Source organism: Miscanthus floridulus, chromosome 1 (genome assembly GCF_019320115.1).
Source record: "Miscanthus floridulus cultivar M001 chromosome 1, ASM1932011v1, whole genome shotgun sequence".
NCBI lineage: Eukaryota > Viridiplantae > Streptophyta > Magnoliopsida > Poales > Poaceae > Miscanthus > Miscanthus floridulus.
Window position 1 is genome coordinate 34,451,415 of NC_089580.1, and position 17,052 is coordinate 34,468,466.

At 48.1% G+C, this 17,052-nt stretch overlaps 2 protein-coding genes and 1 pseudogene across 2 annotated transcripts; 2 read left to right on the forward strand and 1 right to left on the reverse strand.

Moving 5' to 3' along the window:
• Window positions 1-9,216: 9,216 nt before the first annotated feature.
• LOC136454436 (uncharacterized) lies at window positions 9,217-10,660 on the forward strand (annotated as a pseudogene).
• Window positions 10,661-11,108: 448 nt separating this feature from the next.
• On the forward strand, window positions 11,109-12,225 carry LOC136478253 (putative cyclin-dependent kinase F-2). The gene has a single exon (XM_066476619.1). The coding sequence runs from the start codon at window positions 11,109-11,111 to the stop codon at window positions 12,102-12,104; it is 996 nt and encodes a 331-aa protein (XP_066332716.1). The 3' UTR covers window positions 12,105-12,225.
• Window positions 12,226-12,583: 358 nt separating this feature from the next.
• LOC136478261 (YTH domain-containing protein ECT3-like) lies at window positions 12,584-16,824 on the reverse strand. Its single transcript, XM_066476631.1, has 9 exons — window positions 16,650-16,824; window positions 16,211-16,290; window positions 15,974-16,118; window positions 15,790-15,845; window positions 15,195-15,617; window positions 14,250-14,810; window positions 13,934-14,146; window positions 13,580-13,723; window positions 12,584-13,245 (listed from the first exon to the last, which is right to left on the reverse strand). The coding sequence occupies exons 1-9, from the start codon at window positions 16,675-16,677 to the stop codon at window positions 13,045-13,047; spliced, it is 1,851 nt and encodes a 616-aa protein (XP_066332728.1). The 5' UTR covers window positions 16,678-16,824; the 3' UTR covers window positions 12,584-13,044.
• Window positions 16,825-17,052: the final 228 nt, after the last annotated feature.

The following is a 17,052-nucleotide window of genomic DNA, read 5'->3' on the forward strand; positions in this document are numbered from 1 at the left end:
TATTGATCTGGACGACCAGGTAGCTTGTCCTCCAGGGGACCCCTGCCTCTCCTTATATAGTCTAGAGGGATAGGGTTACAAGTAAAGTATCATATTTGGTACTATACAATGTCTTGCGGTGCACGCCGAGCAGCGCCGTGCACGCCTTGATCTTGTGGGCCGGGCCACCTCTGATGGTGCGGCCTATGTCTTGTCTTGTGGATACCGGGGGCCGTACCCCCACAGCTAGTCCCTAAGTCTGACAGTAGGTGACGTAGTCGTGTGGTGCTTGGGTCATAAAGTAGAAGACCAGCCGAGTAGGCAGCCAGTCCCTGGGCGTAGCCTTGAGATGAGAACAAGCACATTCACCGTAAGGTGAAGTGTGCCCACTTAGTCCCCGAGCCTACTGGAAGATGAAGAATGAATCTTGTAGCAGGGTCAAAGAAAAAGAAAGCTTACCAACGTCGTCTGACATGCGCGTATCAAGACCCTAGACGCACCGCCCAAGATCAGCACCCTGATCCAAACAGCATGGAGCAGCTTGATAGCACTCCGATGAGACATAGCAAGATTCGAGCACCGAGGAGTCCCCGACGTAGTTGGCGTTGACCGAGCACCGAGGAATCCCCAGCGTAGTTAGCGATGTCCGAGCACCGAGGAGCGAGGAGTCCCCGGTGAAGCTGGCGATGTCCGAGCACCAAGGAGCGAGGAGTCCCCAGCGTCGCTGGCGATGACCGAGCATAGAGGAGTGAGGAGTCCCCGGTGTCGCTGGCGATGACCGAGCACCGAGGAGCGAGGAGTCCCGGGCATCGCTGGCGATGTTCAAGCACCGAGGAGCGAGGAGTCCCCGACATCGCTGACAATGACCGAGCACCAAGGAGTCCCCGGTGTAGGCGGTGATGTTTGAGCACCGAGGAGTCTCCGGTGTAGCTGGCGATGTTCGTGCGGTGAAGTGTGCCCACTTAGTCCTCGAGCACGAAGAATCCGAGCGCTGAGGAGTAACCGGCGTAGCTGGCGATGAAGCACGAGCGGCGAACAGTCCGATCAACTGGTCAGTGACGGAGTCCATGAACCAAGCGGTCTGACCAGTTGATCGGTGAGGAAGCCCGAGCACCAGGTGATTCGATCACCTAGACGATGATCCTGTAATGCAAACATGTAGAACGGGTAGTACACGACGCACAAATAAATAAACTTTGGAGAAAAATCAGCAATGGTGATAAAATGGCGTATGCAGTTCGGCGATCAATTGGCGTGAAAATATATTTATGTTTAATATAAACCGCCCGAACAGTTAGTGTGTAGCTGAGTCTCCAGCCCTAGCTAGCCCATAGTCCATAACATCGAGCGCGGAGCCCGTGCACGTGTAGGAGGAACAGGCGTGACCAAGGAGCCACTGCCGACCACCCATAACGCAGAGGGCAAACACTCATGCACGTGTAGGTAGGAGCCGGAGACAAGGCCGTCTCTAGAGGTGTCCGAGCATCAACGTGACTGTTCGAGGGTTTGGAAAATCATTTAGACAGCAAATATGGAGAAAACAATTTGGAGAAACATTATGGCGATATACAAAGATCGGAGAATATTTAGAAGAATACTAAAGCGTGACTTAGCTTTAGACGGAGCGTCTGGTCGGCGACGTATGGCATTATCTGGTCGACGTTGACAAAGTTGCCCGACGCTTGAGCTTTTCGAGCTGTCGCCATGGCGGCGGTCGCGGTTGTCACGGCATGTGGTCAGAGTAAGTAGTCCAAGCGATGTCATCCTTATATTAGTGGTCAGCGATTTGGGCAACTCGCGATCAGCGATGGTGTAGGAGCAGTAGGAACAGCCTTTGCAGCTACTAGAGTATTCGTCGTCGTCGTTGGCTTGTGTGGTGATCTAACTTGGACTTGTACGAAGTATCAGATGCTATGCAAGAAATGGTGACATATACATGTATACGCACTCCATTGATGCATGGCCCTGTATACCACATATATGCTTCCTTGGTTGCATGGTTCTGTAACATAGCACGGTGGCTCCTTGTTTGCTTTCATGGCCATGACGTTCACATGCATATACCCGTATACGATGCATGCATATATCCATAGATGCCTTGGCCCTGCTTGCTTCCTGTTTGCTCGTAATAAGAGGAAAGTCTTGATCGACGAAACCTTGGCTGTCGTGTTGGAGATGGAGATGGCATTGTAGTCCGACTTGTGCTCTGATTTTGATACTTGAGCTTTAGATCGGATCTGGTTTGCTGGAGATGCGAAGTCCCATCATAGGCTACTAGAAAGTCATCGTTGCCGTGATGTCAAGCCCATCAGGTTGCTCACGCCATTGTGGAAAATCAAGTTGCCACGAACGACATTGATCTTGAGGTCCCATCTGGTTCGCCATGGATCAGCACACACAGCCCCTACCTAGCGCGCCAACAGTCGATAGAATATCATCGGCAGTCCACCGAGGGGTATCCCGTGATGGTAGATTTGTCGGTGGGGGTGCGCGTAATCAGGAACCGGATGATGACACAAGGCATAGAGACAACGATTTAGATAAGTTCAGGCCGTCTGATCGACATAATACCCTACGTCCTGTGTCTTTGGTGTATTGTATTGATCTGGACGACCAAGTAGCTTATCCGCTAGGGGACCCCTACCTCTCCTTATATAGTCTGGAGGGATAGGGTTACAAGTAAAGTATCCTATTTGGTACTATACAATGTCTTGCGATGCACGCCGAGCAGCGCCGTGCACGCCTTGATCTTGTAGGCCAAGCCACCTCTGATGGTGCGGCCCATGTCTTGTCTTGTGGATACCAGGGGTCGTACCCCCACAACATAGCAAAGCTATCATTGTAATATGCATGATCATTTCATCCCTTACTAGTATGCGATTAGTGCATATAGTACATGCTTCATAGGATCATGCATAACAAATAAAATGTTTAAATTCATAGCCTACCACTATTGCTTGAAATGATTAGTTGATCTAGTGATTAGTATATCAATTTGTTCATGAGCTAGTGAACCCAAGTAATTGATTTAATTTGGATTGCTAACAAGTGACAAGTACAACATTGGCAAGATAACCCATGTAAGAGGTGTGAAGAAGCTTATCATTGGTTCAAACCAGACTTGGAAGCTTAGGCAAATCAATTTAGTTCAAGTCAACCATAGAAGCTCATGATAGTGAAAAGAGTACAAGCACAAGAAAATAATGCAAATGGATATCTAGTTTGTTTGTTTTAAGTGGTATCTAGACTCAAATATTTCATCAAGAATTCACAAGTGATGTCTAGATCAACTCACAAGTGATATCCTATAAGTGGTACTCATGAAGATAGCCAAGGTTCAAGAAATGATTTTTATTGATAAATCCAACAAGTGGTTTCATACTAGAAAATTCTTTCAAGTGGTATCACATATACACGTGGTATCAATCACGTAAGATGATGGTTCCACAAGTGATCCTCAACTTTAAGTGATCATAAAATGAAGAATGCATCCCTCACTTCCAAGAGTTCAAGTTTAGCAAATGGATGACCCATGATATGACATAGGGGGAGGTGTCCCACAAATTGGTATCAAGGTTGAAGATCCTATGTGTGGTATCTCAAGGGCTACAAGTGGTGTCATTCCAACAATCAAGTGATGTCCATTAAAAATGCAAGATTCAAGCCTCAACCATCTACCCCAAATGTAAATCTTTGCATCAATAAGAAGCACACCTTTTATGGAAATTGATGACAAAGGGGGAGAGATTGTACAAAGATATAAAAGCTTTGGGAGAGATTGAGACAAAGAAGTAGAGGTTGGACATGGACATGAACAAAGAGGGAGCAACATTGAGGAGCAATGAGGAATGTGAGGATCAAAAATTCTTGGATAAGAAAAGAACACAACTAGGGGGAGCAAGCTCATGAACTTGGTTGTTTGCATCTGATATGTGCATATTCATGTGCTTGCTTCCATTGCATAAGTTTTTAAATTTAATATGCAAACTTGTGTGATGTATGCTAGTTATACAACTTGATTGATGAAATGAAAACTAGCATGCATAGGATAATAGCTAGACACTTGGTATGCTTTTCAAGTAATGCTAGTACCTTGCTTTTAATGTTGATCTCATGAGGTATCTAGTGATTTTATTTCCAAGTGATATCTAGCTAACCATGGTGCTAAGGATGAACTTAAAGATGCAACTTCGATTGGTATCACGCTTCAAAGGTTTACTCTATACACCTTAGCATCATTTGGTAGTAATTACTCTCCCACAATTCCAATCTATGCATATGTGCGAGTTTCAAACCAAACACTCTAGCACATATGTAGGGGGAGCTAATACTACCATTTTGGGTTTGTGGTACTTGTCCAAAATCATTTACACATGGTAAAATTGCTTGGGCAAGCAACATGAATCCAAAATAGCTTAATTTCAATATCTTTGTAGAGTTGTCATCGATTACCAAAAAGAGGGAGATTGAAAGGTCCTTGATTTGTTTTGGTAATTGAGTGACAACCCTAGGTGGACTAATTGTGTTTACATAAGATACACAGGTGATTAGTCCACAGGTATATTTGTGTGAGAAACATATGCCATAGAAGTGGAAATAGCTCAGAGATGTTGTAAAGCTATGAAGGAGCTCATTGCACATGAGACAAGAGATTGAGTCATGTGATTAAGGTGGAGAAGATCAAGACATGACTTGGCTTAATGGACCGGTTGCAAGCATGAAGGGCAAGTTGGAGGCTTTGGAGCGATGGACCACGTGGCGGTGAAGCTTGAGCAAGACTTGGCGCCGGTGGACAAAGGCAACGGCGAAAAGCAAGTGAAGTCAAGATCGATGAACCAATATGATCACATGATGATATGAAATGGATCATATCATTGTTGATCATGTTCATGCATGTGTTGCATCGACATTGGAGGAGATGGAATGGAATGCGCAAGGCAAAGGTATAACCTAGGGCATTTCATTTCACCGGTCATAGGTGTGTAGAGAAGTTGATGGCCGGGTTTAGGATAGATGGTCGTACTATCAAGAGGGGCAAACTTGTTTGCATATCGGTCATCTAGTGCCACTCAAGTGATCTAACTTTACATCATTGCTAGGATCGAGTGGCGTGGCAAGTTGAGTGGTTAACTCCTTGAAAATGTTTGTTAAAAGCTAACACACGTGCACATGGTGGTGTACACTTGGTGGTATTGGCACATTTACAAAGGAGAAGAAGTTCGAGTTGATGAGGATCAACTCGGTTAAGAAAAGGAGGTGAAAAGTGGTCACTGGAGGTGACCGGACGCAGGCCTCGGGAGGACCTACGCATCCGATCAATTTTAGCCACAGCACGCTGGCTGGCCAAGGGGCACGAGTTGACTGACCGGACTCTGGTCCAAGTGGTGACTGGACTCGACGATAGTGCGTCCGGTCAGGCTGACGTAAGCTGACGTAGGCAGGCACGAGAAGCTAGTGAGGACTGGACCCTAAGCTACGCCCGGTCACCTGTGATTGGACGCGTTCGGTCACAAAACAGAGGCTCGGGGAGCTCTCTAGAAATGACCAGACTCAGGTGTTGCAGCGTCCGATCATCCTCGCTGTGCTATGTCCAATCGTCGTGTGACCATTGGTGTGTGAAGTTACCGTTGAGATCGGGCAGCTCTGGTTGAACGCAAAGCGACACGTGGATGGCGTAGCATGGCCAGACACTGGTAGGGTGCGTCTGGTTGATTTGACCGGCGCGTCCGATCGTCTCGAAAAATGCCCAGTGATGGGGTAATGGCTATTTTAGCCCATGGGGCTGTAAATAGAAGTGGTGGTTGGCCTTTGGCTGAAGAGCCAAGGAGAGGGGAGAAGAGCTAAGCACACTAGAGCCTTGGTGGCTTATGTGGTAGTGCTTGGGAGCCCTCTAACTCACTTGAGCTTGATAGTGTTCATCTGATCGAGTGAGTGAGCGATTCTAGTGTAATTGCATTGTGAGGTTGCATCGAGTGGCACTAGGTGGTCGTCTTGCAAGCCGGTGATGCTTATTACTCTTGGAGGTTGCCACCTCCTAGATGGCTTGGTGGTGGTCTCCATCGAAGCCCACAAGAAGCTTCTGTGGTGCTCTGGAGAAGAGCTTTGTGAGGGGCATTGTGCTCGCCCCGTGGGAGCCGCGAAGAGCAACTCTAGTAGAGCGAGACGCGAAGGGCAACAAGTGGTCCGGCCGGGTCAAGTGCTAGAGCTTATGGTAAGCATTCCATGTGGGAGTGTGACTTGTGGGTCACCACTAGCAAGAGGACCGGCGACAACCTTGGAGCTTGTCTCAACGGGGACGTAGCGTGTTGGCAAGCACGTGAACCTCGGAAGAAAAATCACCGTGTCAATATTGTTCTTCCCGTTGGTTTGCAATCCCCTTACACAAGCTTGTAATTACTTTCATATACATGGTGCTTATGTAGTTGCTCTTGTAATTAGTTAGCTTGTGTAGCTCACTAGTTACCTTCTTGCTTGTGTAGCATAGAAGTATCTCCCTTGCATGGCTAATTTGATTTGTGTAACCTTGTTAGTCACATTGCTTAGTTTGTGTAGCTAAGTATTTATGCTCTCTAATTTGGCATTGGTTGCCTAGTTATTGAGCATTGCTAGTGAGCTTAGGAGCTTTGTGCTTTTACTTACTAGAATTGTGTAGGAGCTCCTCGGTGTGTAAAATACTAGTGGCATAGGTTTGTGTGACCTTGCAACAAGAATTTGATATGTGAGCTCTAGCTTGCTCGGCACCTTTGTTGCCTAATTAGGATCTTTATAACGTGAGTGTGAACTTCGATAGAGGGGTGTAGTCTTGGCTAGACCGATTGTTTTAATTCTACACTTCTTTCGGTTAGCCGACGCGATTTAATTTAGAAATAACTATTCACCCCCCCCCCTCTAGTCTGTCATCTTGACCTTTCAATCGCTCCGATCCATCGGCATGGCATGTCTCTACTTGACCTTCACCTCGCCATCGACCACCACCTCCGAGCTTCACACCTGCACACTACAAGTCAAGAGACATGTCGCACAACCCCAACTCACAACAAGGTTAGCTCACAAACTCAACCTAGGTCGTGGATCACGTTGACAATCACTCATCACAAAACAAACTATAAGGACACATATCAACCTTGTGTTCGCACCCTTAAAGTTCTTGCCCCCTAGTGTACATCTTTAAAGAAATATAAATTGACATCTATCATACGAAATAAATTTACTCTTATGACATATTGCATATAGTTGATTGGATAAAATTCAGTTGGTGTTGACAATTAACATTGATACATTTTTAGACACTTGATCAAAATTAGAGAAGTCTTAATTAAGAACAAAGTCCTCGGACGGATATGGAACAGTACCTATACCTCTGACTTGCTATTTTCCACCTTGTTGTCGAAGTCTAAGGGCCTCAACAACACCATGAACATTTATCTTCCATATTAGATATTAATGTAAAACTTGATGTATAGAGTTAATTAGACTTTGTAATAATTTTGGAGTTATGCTTTTTCTTTGAAGAGGCCTGAAGCTAAAATTTAACCATTATCTTAAAAAAGTGCAACTTGCATCCCAACTCCTCTCTCTCTCTCTCTCTCTCATGCTCTCATCTGGAACACGCTTGGTCGTAGTTCAAAGCGAATAGGCGGCACTAAGACCATGTCAAACAACACGCATGTTTTTGCAAGATACTAGCGCTCGGACGTCCAGACAAAAGCGTGTGTCCGGACACCCGCACCACCTTCGTCACACGAGCACACGGAAAAGCCTGCGCCTACCGCTCCTTCCCCCTTCGCCCCCTCCTCTCACTCCGCGACCGTGAGTTCGGACGCCCGCTTGCTCGTGGGAAGCGCCGCGCCCACCGCTCCTTCCCCCTGACCCTCCTCCTCTATCTCTGGGCGGGCAGGACCCGAGAGCCAGCATGAGCACGAGCAGTCGAGCACGCCACGTCTGCAGGATCTTAGCTACGTTGCGCGCCTCGATCGTCGGCCCACGGATCACCGCGCCCCATCCCCCGGCGCCCAGGCCATGCCCCCCATGACGCCCTACCTCTGAAACATGAAACACTTGGATGCAACATACGATTAAAGTAGATGAAATATTTGGAACATACAATTGCAACATGTGTGTAAAACATATGCAACATCCAAATAAAACGCTTGCAAATCACAATATGAAAACACTTATTGCAACATAAGACTGAAACAGCTGAAACATTTCAAACATACTCTTGTAACATAGGTGTGAAACATGTGCAACATCCAGATCAAAAGCGCTTGCAACATACGTCAGAAACAGATTAAACATTTTTGAACAAACGCTTGCAACGTGCCTTTGAAACACTTACAACATATGCAACATCCCGATCTACTTATGCAACAACCATACGAAACACTTGCAACATATATCTGAAATATATGAAACACTTGAAACATACTACAACATATGGGAGAAGAGGTCAGGGTCGGTTGAATCCAGCCTCGGGCCACGAGCACCACCACACGGGCCACGCTCATTGGTGCCCTTGGCTAGGCCAGGGACCGACCTAAGGCGCGCGATGGCACCACGAGCATCAGCAGAGGTGGGCGGTGCGCCCGATGTGCAGGAGCGAGCGGCGCGGGTGGGCCTGTGGGAGCAAGGAGCGAGAGGCACGGGTGGGCACGCACGACAGTCAGGAACGACAAGCGAACAACACAGGGTAGGGCGCGTACGAGGAGATGGCTACAGCGTCTAATGCGGAGTGAAGCGGACGGATGACCGCACGACGCTGTGAAGCATGCAATGGGCGAGCATGTGGGTACATATTTAGAGAGAGATGTGGGAGACGTAAAGAGGAGATGGCAGGCCGGGTGGGCCGCGCAGGCCTAGGAAGGCGACGTCCAATCGGACGAACGTCTGCCCGTGAGCATTACCGTTGTTTTTTTAGCATCGGTTATTCCGATGCTAAGTTTCCACTTCACTACAGTTGTATAAGCTAAGGACAAGGGCATGGAAACACAAAGAGTTGTAGAATGTAGAGGGCATGAACATGTCCAACAAACTACAAATGTTTGATTTGGCCCATGACTGCTGCCGCCCTGAGCCTGCTTTTTGGAGCCCGTCGCAGCAGTGCAGCACTGACCGATTCTCCAACATCCTGGGAACTCGTCCTCTATATAAGAATGCACTGAATTTGTGCTTCTGAACTCAGGGCATCGCATAACCACTGCCAAGGAAAAAGAAAGTGTCCGGCAGGCATCCGTCTCCATGGCTTCCAAGCAAATGCTGGCTGCAGTGGCCGCCTCGATGGCCCTTGTCTTCCTGCCCACGCTCGCCTCTGCCACAGATCACGTCGTGGGCGTGGGCGACGACCATGGCTGGACACTCGGGTTCGACTACGCCGCCTGGGCCGAGAGCAAGCAGTTCACAGTCGGCGACACACTTGGTACTCGCAGCATAGGCCTCGCTCTCTAATCTGGAGACACTTTTAATTTGCATCATTCAAGTACGCCTCCAGCTCCCACAACGTGGCGGCAAGCCTGGCTCTAGGGGGAGGGCAGCCGGTGCGACCGCCGGGGGCCCAAGGAGCTAGGGGGCCAAGAGCATATAGGTAATTAGTAGATATAATTTCTTATTTGACATAAGCTTTCAAATGTTGAACAAACATCAGCCCATGCCGTACCATACTTATCTATTTCTATTCTGCCGCGCAGGCCGCGGATCGAGCGAAGAGCTAGCGTTTGTTTTCCGTCGGCGCCAGCGCTTCCTGTTCTTGCTCATCGACGTGGACGCGCTATTTTTGCGTGGAGACGCCGACTCACCTGACGTGGTCGTCGACTCGCTGGCGCACCACACACCGGCACACCACCGTGGTGCCGCGACGGCGCGAGCTGCAACTGCATGCAAGGACGGCGAACAGCAGATGCGATCACAGTAAGCAACCCCAACATGCCAATACCCATGACCGATTAGTATTTTCCAATTTCCAATATTTTACTTGGACCTCTGGAAGCTAGCGCCAGAGACATTACCGTATTGAAGCCTATTTTTTATTATTTGTTTAATTGTTTTGTGTATGCGCTTTACTTGTACAGAGGTAAAGTTCTAATTCAATGTATTTATTTAGATACTTATTAGATGCTGCCTAAGATGTATTTGTCGGGCGCTCAGAAAAGTAAAATATTGAAAAGAATGTTTTAGACCACATTGATCTTTATATTGTTCTTAAAGATTTTACATCAATAAATAGCTAAAGACGGTTTTTTACAAGACACTGAAGCATTATATTTTTATTTGAGGTAATCATAACAATTATTGTTCTTTTAATTTTCTTGTTGTACTATTATTATCTTTTATACAAACTAAATATATACTGCAAATATTTTTTTATTATTTGGTCTTTACATAGTTCAACATGTCCTTATCGTTGCCCAAGGGCCCTTAAATTTGTAGAGCCGGCCTGCGTGGCGGAGGTGAGCGGGCCGGACTTCAAGGCGTGCAACAAGTCGGCGGGCGGCGGGCGGCGGCCACCTCCGTCTGGAACTCCGGCGACGACCAGCTCAGCCTCGACAAGCCGGGCCGGAGGTGGTTCATCTGCACGGTGGGCAGCCACTGCCAGCTTGGCATGAAGCTCAACGTCACCATTCTTCCGGCCGCCACGCCGGCGCCGTCTCAGCCTCAGTTCTCTCGGCGCGCTCTCTCCAACTGGTGAATTGGTGATGGAGGCAATGCAATGCAAGCCCTCCATGCCGGAGTAGCTGGTCATCGTATTTTCAATTCTGCGTCGATCGAGCCCTTGTACGGGACTGACGTCGATCCGGACTCCGGAGCTTGTTCCACTGCTATACGGTCGGTATACGCCATCCTGATCGAGTGCATGGTGTAATAAAAATTATAGGACCCGTGCGTGTGTTCAACGCATGAATTTCTGATGCATTTCGTTTTCGCTCATACACACCTCCGGTGTACATACGGATGCGGAACCGAGTCGAATTCGAAAAATCGGAGTCGGACTCACTTCGCTGTATATAACTGCCGCCGCTACCTGCGCGTGGCTCGCATCCTCATCACCAACTTCCAGCCGCCTCTCCCGGCCCCCACCTCCCGCGATCCTGCCCCCGCCACCAGCAAGCAGTCCGCGGAATCATCCACACGCCCAAATGGCCGCCTGCGTCGAGGCAGCAGCCACCGCCGTCCGCGACCCCGGCGCCGCGCGACCGACCCGCAACAACCGGGCGCGGACAACCATCGGCACCACCGATGACTACGAGGAGACCTGCTGCCTCGGGATGGGCGCCTTCGGCGCCGTCGTCATGGCGCGCCACCGCGCCACCGGCCAGACCGTCGCCATCAAGCGCCTCGCCGCCGGGGACTTCTGCAGCCAGATGGCGCTGCTGCGGGAGGCGTGGTTACTGGAGGCGAGCGGCCGTGACAACCCGTTCGTCGTCGGCTTCCACGGCCTCGCTCGCAACCCGGCCACCATGGACCTCTGCTGCCTCGTCATGGAGTGTGTCGGTCCGAGCCTCAACGACCTCCTCCACCAAAGCCGCTGCGCTGGGATGCCGCCGCCACCCGAGGCGATCGTGCGCGCCGTCATGTGGCAGCTACTCACGGGCGCCAAGAAGATGCACAACGCCCACGTCATCCACCGGGACATCAAGCCCGAAAACATCCTCGTCGGCGGCGAAGGCACCACCGTCAAGATCTGCGACTTTGGGCTCGCCATGCGCATGGACGAGCCGCTGCCGTACGAGCCCGCCGGCACGCTGTGGTACATGGCGCCCGAGATGCTGCTGGGGAAGCCCGACTACGACGCCCTCGTTGACACCTGGTCGCTCGGCTGCGTGATGGCGGAGCTCATCAATGGGTCCCCACTGTTCGTGCGCTCTAATGCAGCAGACCAGCTCGCCGCGATCTTCGACGTCCTCGGCGTGCCAGATGAAACGACGTGGCCGTGGTTCTCGTCCACACCGTTCGCCACCCAGGTCCAGGCCGTGATATACGTGAAGCAACGCAACCTACTGCGCGAGGTGTTCCCGAAGACGAAGCTGTCCGAGGAAGGATTCCAGGTACTCAGCGGGCTGCTCACTTGCAACCCCGACAAGCGGCTCACGGCAGCTGCCGCGCTCAAGCACCCATGGTTCACCAAGATGTAGCTGCCAAAGAAAGAAGTGTCATCAGTCATCACCGTCGCCGGTGCTGTGTGCGTATGTAGCTGCCAAAGAAAGAAGTGTCATCAGTCATCACCGTCGCCGGTGCTGTGTGCGTGACTTTGAAGTTTACTTCTACCGTTGTGTGCATGTAAAACTAACTGTCTAATTGTTCTTCCCAACACAGGTTGTAAATTGTAATGCCTGCTGTATTGTTGCTGTGAAACTATGATATAATAATATAAATTGCATTATTTGTATTGGACCCTTTTTGCTGCGCTTTTGAATGAATTTGATTATTCGTCTTGCCATAAGTAAAGCACAAACCCTGAAGTGATATCTGTGAATATTAGCATGGCAGCAATTGCAACAGTATGTACACATGCCAGAATCGAATATGGATACTGGTTCAAAGGCCAGCGCGCTGTAACATGTATGACAGAAAAAGATCGGTGTTTTCAAAATTCAGATAACACCTAGCCCAAAAGATCAAAACCATTATCATTCGCTTCAAAATCCACAACTGGACCTCATTTCTATTTCCACATGTGTTTGAATTGGAGCTCCAATTCAGTTCATCTAATCCAATGCCATGAGCCCATGAACCAGGGCCTTTCACATCTCCACGCCTAGGTACAACTCCAAACGACAAGACAAATGACAGAACTCGATGGAATAAGAACAGCTAATATCTATCTAACCACCTTAGATGACAATGCAACCAACCACTGTGAAAATGGTACATCGGAGAAACCAACACGAGAAACCTAACAGGATACAGAATCGCCTTAGACTGCACCCTTCTGCAACCAAGCAGCATTGCAAAGGAAAACAAAGAGAAAAAAAACATAGCAGAATCTTGAATGACTTGAACACCAGCAGCTTCTGCGGCACAAAAGGTGTCTCCTTGGACCAGGCTCCAATAGCTGATGGCATGCAGTGAAAATTAACAGCCATTTGCAACAGCCGCCTCTTCAGTTATTGGCTTAATGTCTTCTGGGGCGACACCATTAACAGCTACTGCCTCCACATCATTCTCCACCACAGCGTTTTGTTCCCCTATGGCCTCAGGTTTCTGCAGGCTCTGCTTCCCATCAGTAGCTTGATTTTCAGCAATGTTGGTGGCTGCCAACTTTCTATTCATGACCTGCAGGGTGAAAAATGGCAGTTTCTCAACATCCAAATAAGGGTAAACACTACTGATGGATACCATGAAACGGGCTGAATAGTGCCAAATTGCCAATCCACATGAGCTTATAATAGGAAAAATGCTAAAACCAATTCTACCGAACCTCCATTGCTGCATATAACCCGCAGCAACAAGGCTATGAACTTGTACATGTTCAAAGGAAATATTAGGGAACAGAAGCTAGATTTTCATAGTTCTCAGGTTAACAAGGGAAACTGCAAGTGCTAGCATTCATACAACTGCAGTAGAAGAGGGCTCAATACACAAAGTAGATTGGTAGTCACTCACACACCTCAACTGGATGCTGACGCTTTGATTTCTTCTCCTGCATTATCTTTTCACGGTCATCATAAAAGCTAAAGTCATCCAAGATGGATGTCTTGCAGACATGATCCTTGAAAATCTTTAAAACCTGAAGGCCTTGGTCAAGCTTAACCTGCAGACACCATAAAAAAGTATGGGAAAACTTAGCTACCGTGACATTAAAAGAGACATAAAAATCTGAAGGGCAATTTTCCATTTCTCTTAAGAGAGTGCTGGCTTCCTGATTCATGCATACCAAGAATTTCTGCTACAATGTGTTACCATCAACAATCAGTGGAGAAAACTGACAAAACAAGAGAAAACTGAAAGCAACTTAACTCACCTCCTGCGTATCTCTGCTGTTTGTAACTGGTTTGTTTTCATTATACTCAAGAATGATGTGCTTCAACGAGCTGTTAGGAATGTCCTTCACAATGTGCCACTTGACAGGAAAGCAACCAGTCCACTTGTCCTGCTGCCAGTATTCAACTGTCTTGTTAAAATCAACCCGGCCCACCATCTCAGCCAGACCAACAAACTGTCCGCTGGTGTTAACCTGAAAAATCGAGGAAGACAAGTAACATCAACATCCAACCTTACACACATGTTCACAGAAGGGGAAAAAAGGCTCTTTAATAGAGGACAAGGATCAGACTTACAGAAAACAACAGGAACACAGGACAACTGCTTGATTTTTCCTTAGCCTCTTGATAAGCAGCATCCAGCTTTTTATTTCCACTAGGGGTGCTTGCCCAAACATTGTACTTAATGCTCTTGTGGACATCATCCTCACTGTACGATTTAATAATAAAAAAATTGGCATCTGAGTAGGTCTCACCAAAATCAGCAAGGTTGTACTGTTCCTGCTTAACAGCATTAGAGCCATCACTGCTGGGAGGCTCCTGTCCTTTTGCATCAACAGCTGCTCCAGAACCCTGTTGGTTTTTAAACAGACTACTTCTTGGTCCACGCTTCAACTCATCTAAACCATCCAAGTTTTCATTGCCAAAACCATAAGATCCGTAGGTTTTTCCTCTTGGCCTGTACTTCCCATTCGAAAACGCATTACACCCACCATACAGCCCAGGACCATAGACATGAGAACCATACCAAAAGCTAGGTGCATAAGTGTTTGTGTTGTACATTCCACTACCAGAGTACATTGAACTCATGAACCCAGCAGATGGTAGCCCCATCGAAGAGTTCTGCCCATGCAAGCCCTGCAAGAATGCCCATGTTCAGAAGCAGTTGATGCCCATACAGCAAACTAAGAAAGTATGCAGGGTATGTACATTTCACTTAAAAATGCAACTGAACATAGCTTACATTGCCCCAAAATAACACAAAACCTATCAATAAGTTGATTATAACGCAAAAAATTGTAGTGCTGGTTTATCTATCTTTCTTTCCCAGATACTAATCATTAGGTCTAGACAGAACAGAAATTTGATAAAGATGTCCTTTGACAGGTTACAACAAACAATACAGTCATGTGGTACATGGATCATTATCAACGATCAGTATTCACTATTCAGTAACACAATTTGTGGAGTAAGCTCAATAATAAATGACAAAGTCCATGCACTTTCATATTCTGGCTATACCTTATTATTATTAGAGACTGTCGATGTAGGACTCCCACCCGAGAATTTCGGATGCTTTTCTAAAGAGGTACAGCCACCAGACCATGGGTAAGCTGTTTTGCTACCTTGATTCTGGTAATTACCAAAACGGCCATTTGGTTTCAGAGGCAAAGTTTCCTTCTTCAGACCTTTTACACCATCAATGCTTTTCAGAGTGGTTTTGGAGGAATCCAACAAGACAGGCTGCTGATCAGCAGCAGTCGCAGTAGAAACATCTTCTTGTACCGAAGGAGATGATTTGCCAGTTTTAGCCTTGTATGCTGGTTTGCTGGCAGTAGTCTTTGGCTGGTAGTATGTGGATGGGTACTGGTAATGCTGTGATCCATAAATCTGACCATCAGCAATACCATAATGAGGATAGCAGTACATGTCCCCATAAACACCCTGAGGAGAAACAAACAAGACCAATTAATCCAAGTACACTTTGTACAGACTAAAATTGTGAGCGTGACTTCCATTTGTTGTGTCCAACTTTAATGGGGTGGACAATGTATTGAACTATGGAGAGGAGTGTCTACAAGCTTAATGAGATGTGAAGAAGGGGATGAGTACTCACAGGGGAAAGTGTGTCCCCTCCATCCTGGCTCACGTAGACGGAATAATCACCCCAACCTGCAAAGACAGAGTTAAAGGTAAGTGCTCCGAGTTCGGCATCAACATGTAACTACGCAGTTGCAGTTTCTACTGCTAATCCACTAGAAACAGGCATATTAACAGACTAATAAACAGCGCTGCTTCACCTCCACAGTAGTAAGCTCCAGGGTAGGCACCATAGTACGTGGCAGCATCCTTGTAATCCTGCTGCGCCCATGGCTCCGCTGAGGACGCTGGAGGGTTCAGAGACACCACCTCACCCTTGGACACACCATTCAGCCCTCCCGACGCCTGCGAAAGGGATTCAAAACTCAGACTCTGGAGTGCTGCTGTAGCGCCACAGCCTGATTCGCTAATTGCACGGGGAGGCAAGCGGAACATACCTTGTCCTTCGTCTCTGGGCCCTTGCCGCCTTCGCTCTTGGGATCCACCAGGGACAGCGTCTGCAGTAAATCCGCAACATCTGGAGCAAATCAAGTCAAGGGAAAACTCTGATCCAGGAGCTTCCAAATACACAGACCAGAAGATCACGGATTCAGCAGGGAATTCTAAACCACGGAGCTAAAACTAGGATCGAGGAACAGCAGCGCAGAACAAAATTCACAACAAAAACTAGAACACCACACACTCCACAGTCGGCGCTTGTAATCCACACGAAAACGCCAAAAAAAGTTCATAATCCTGTGCTTTCACCAACAAATCGCCTGCGGCTAAGAAACCAAGCTATTCGCTGGTCCAAAAAAATCACGGAAAATCGCCCAAAAAAAAACGCAACCAAATCAGGGGAAGGGTGGAGCTGCCAAGGGTGGTTCTCAAGGATACGTACGGCAGCGGGCGCGACGGCGGCCATGGTGTCGATCCGGCGGACGCGGGGAGCCTGGCGGCGCGGTCCAAAAACTCAGAGAAACCCTAACGAGGCGGAGCAGGCCAGCAGGCAGGGGTTGGGTGGTATGGTAAGTGTGAGGGGAGAGGTGGAGCCGCCCGCGACCGTGGGAAAAAAAAGAAAGAATGGAAAGGGGAGCGAGGGAAACGAGTGGAGAGAGCGCGTGCGCGTTATAGTAGTGATGAATCGCGCGGCGAGGGGTTTGGTACCGTTTGGAATTTTCCTTTTCGACGACGAGGTTGTGGGCCTGGGCCGGTGGGCTGGATGGGCTTTTAGAGGTGGGGGAAAGTGGAGTTCGTCTTGGAGGGCAAAAAGGGCCCACTGGGCACGTGCCTACTTCGA

Bases quoted from the DNA above. Each gene is read 5' to 3' on its own strand.
- LOC136478253 (XM_066476619.1), top strand. From the start codon at position 11,109: ATGGCCGCCTGCGTCGAGGCAGCAGCCACCGCCGTCCGCGACCCCGGC.
- LOC136478261 (XM_066476631.1), bottom strand. From the start codon at position 16,677: ATGGCCGCCGTCGCGCCCGCTGCCGTAC. The intron at 15,618-15,789 runs GTGAGTACTCAT...GTTTCTCCTCAG, and splicing joins GAGGGGACACACTTTCCCCT to GGTGTTTATGGGGACATGTA. The intron at 13,724-13,933 runs GTGAGTTAAGTT...TGGTGTCTGCAG, and splicing joins ACAGCAGAGATACGCAGGAG to GTTAAGCTTGACCAAGGCCT.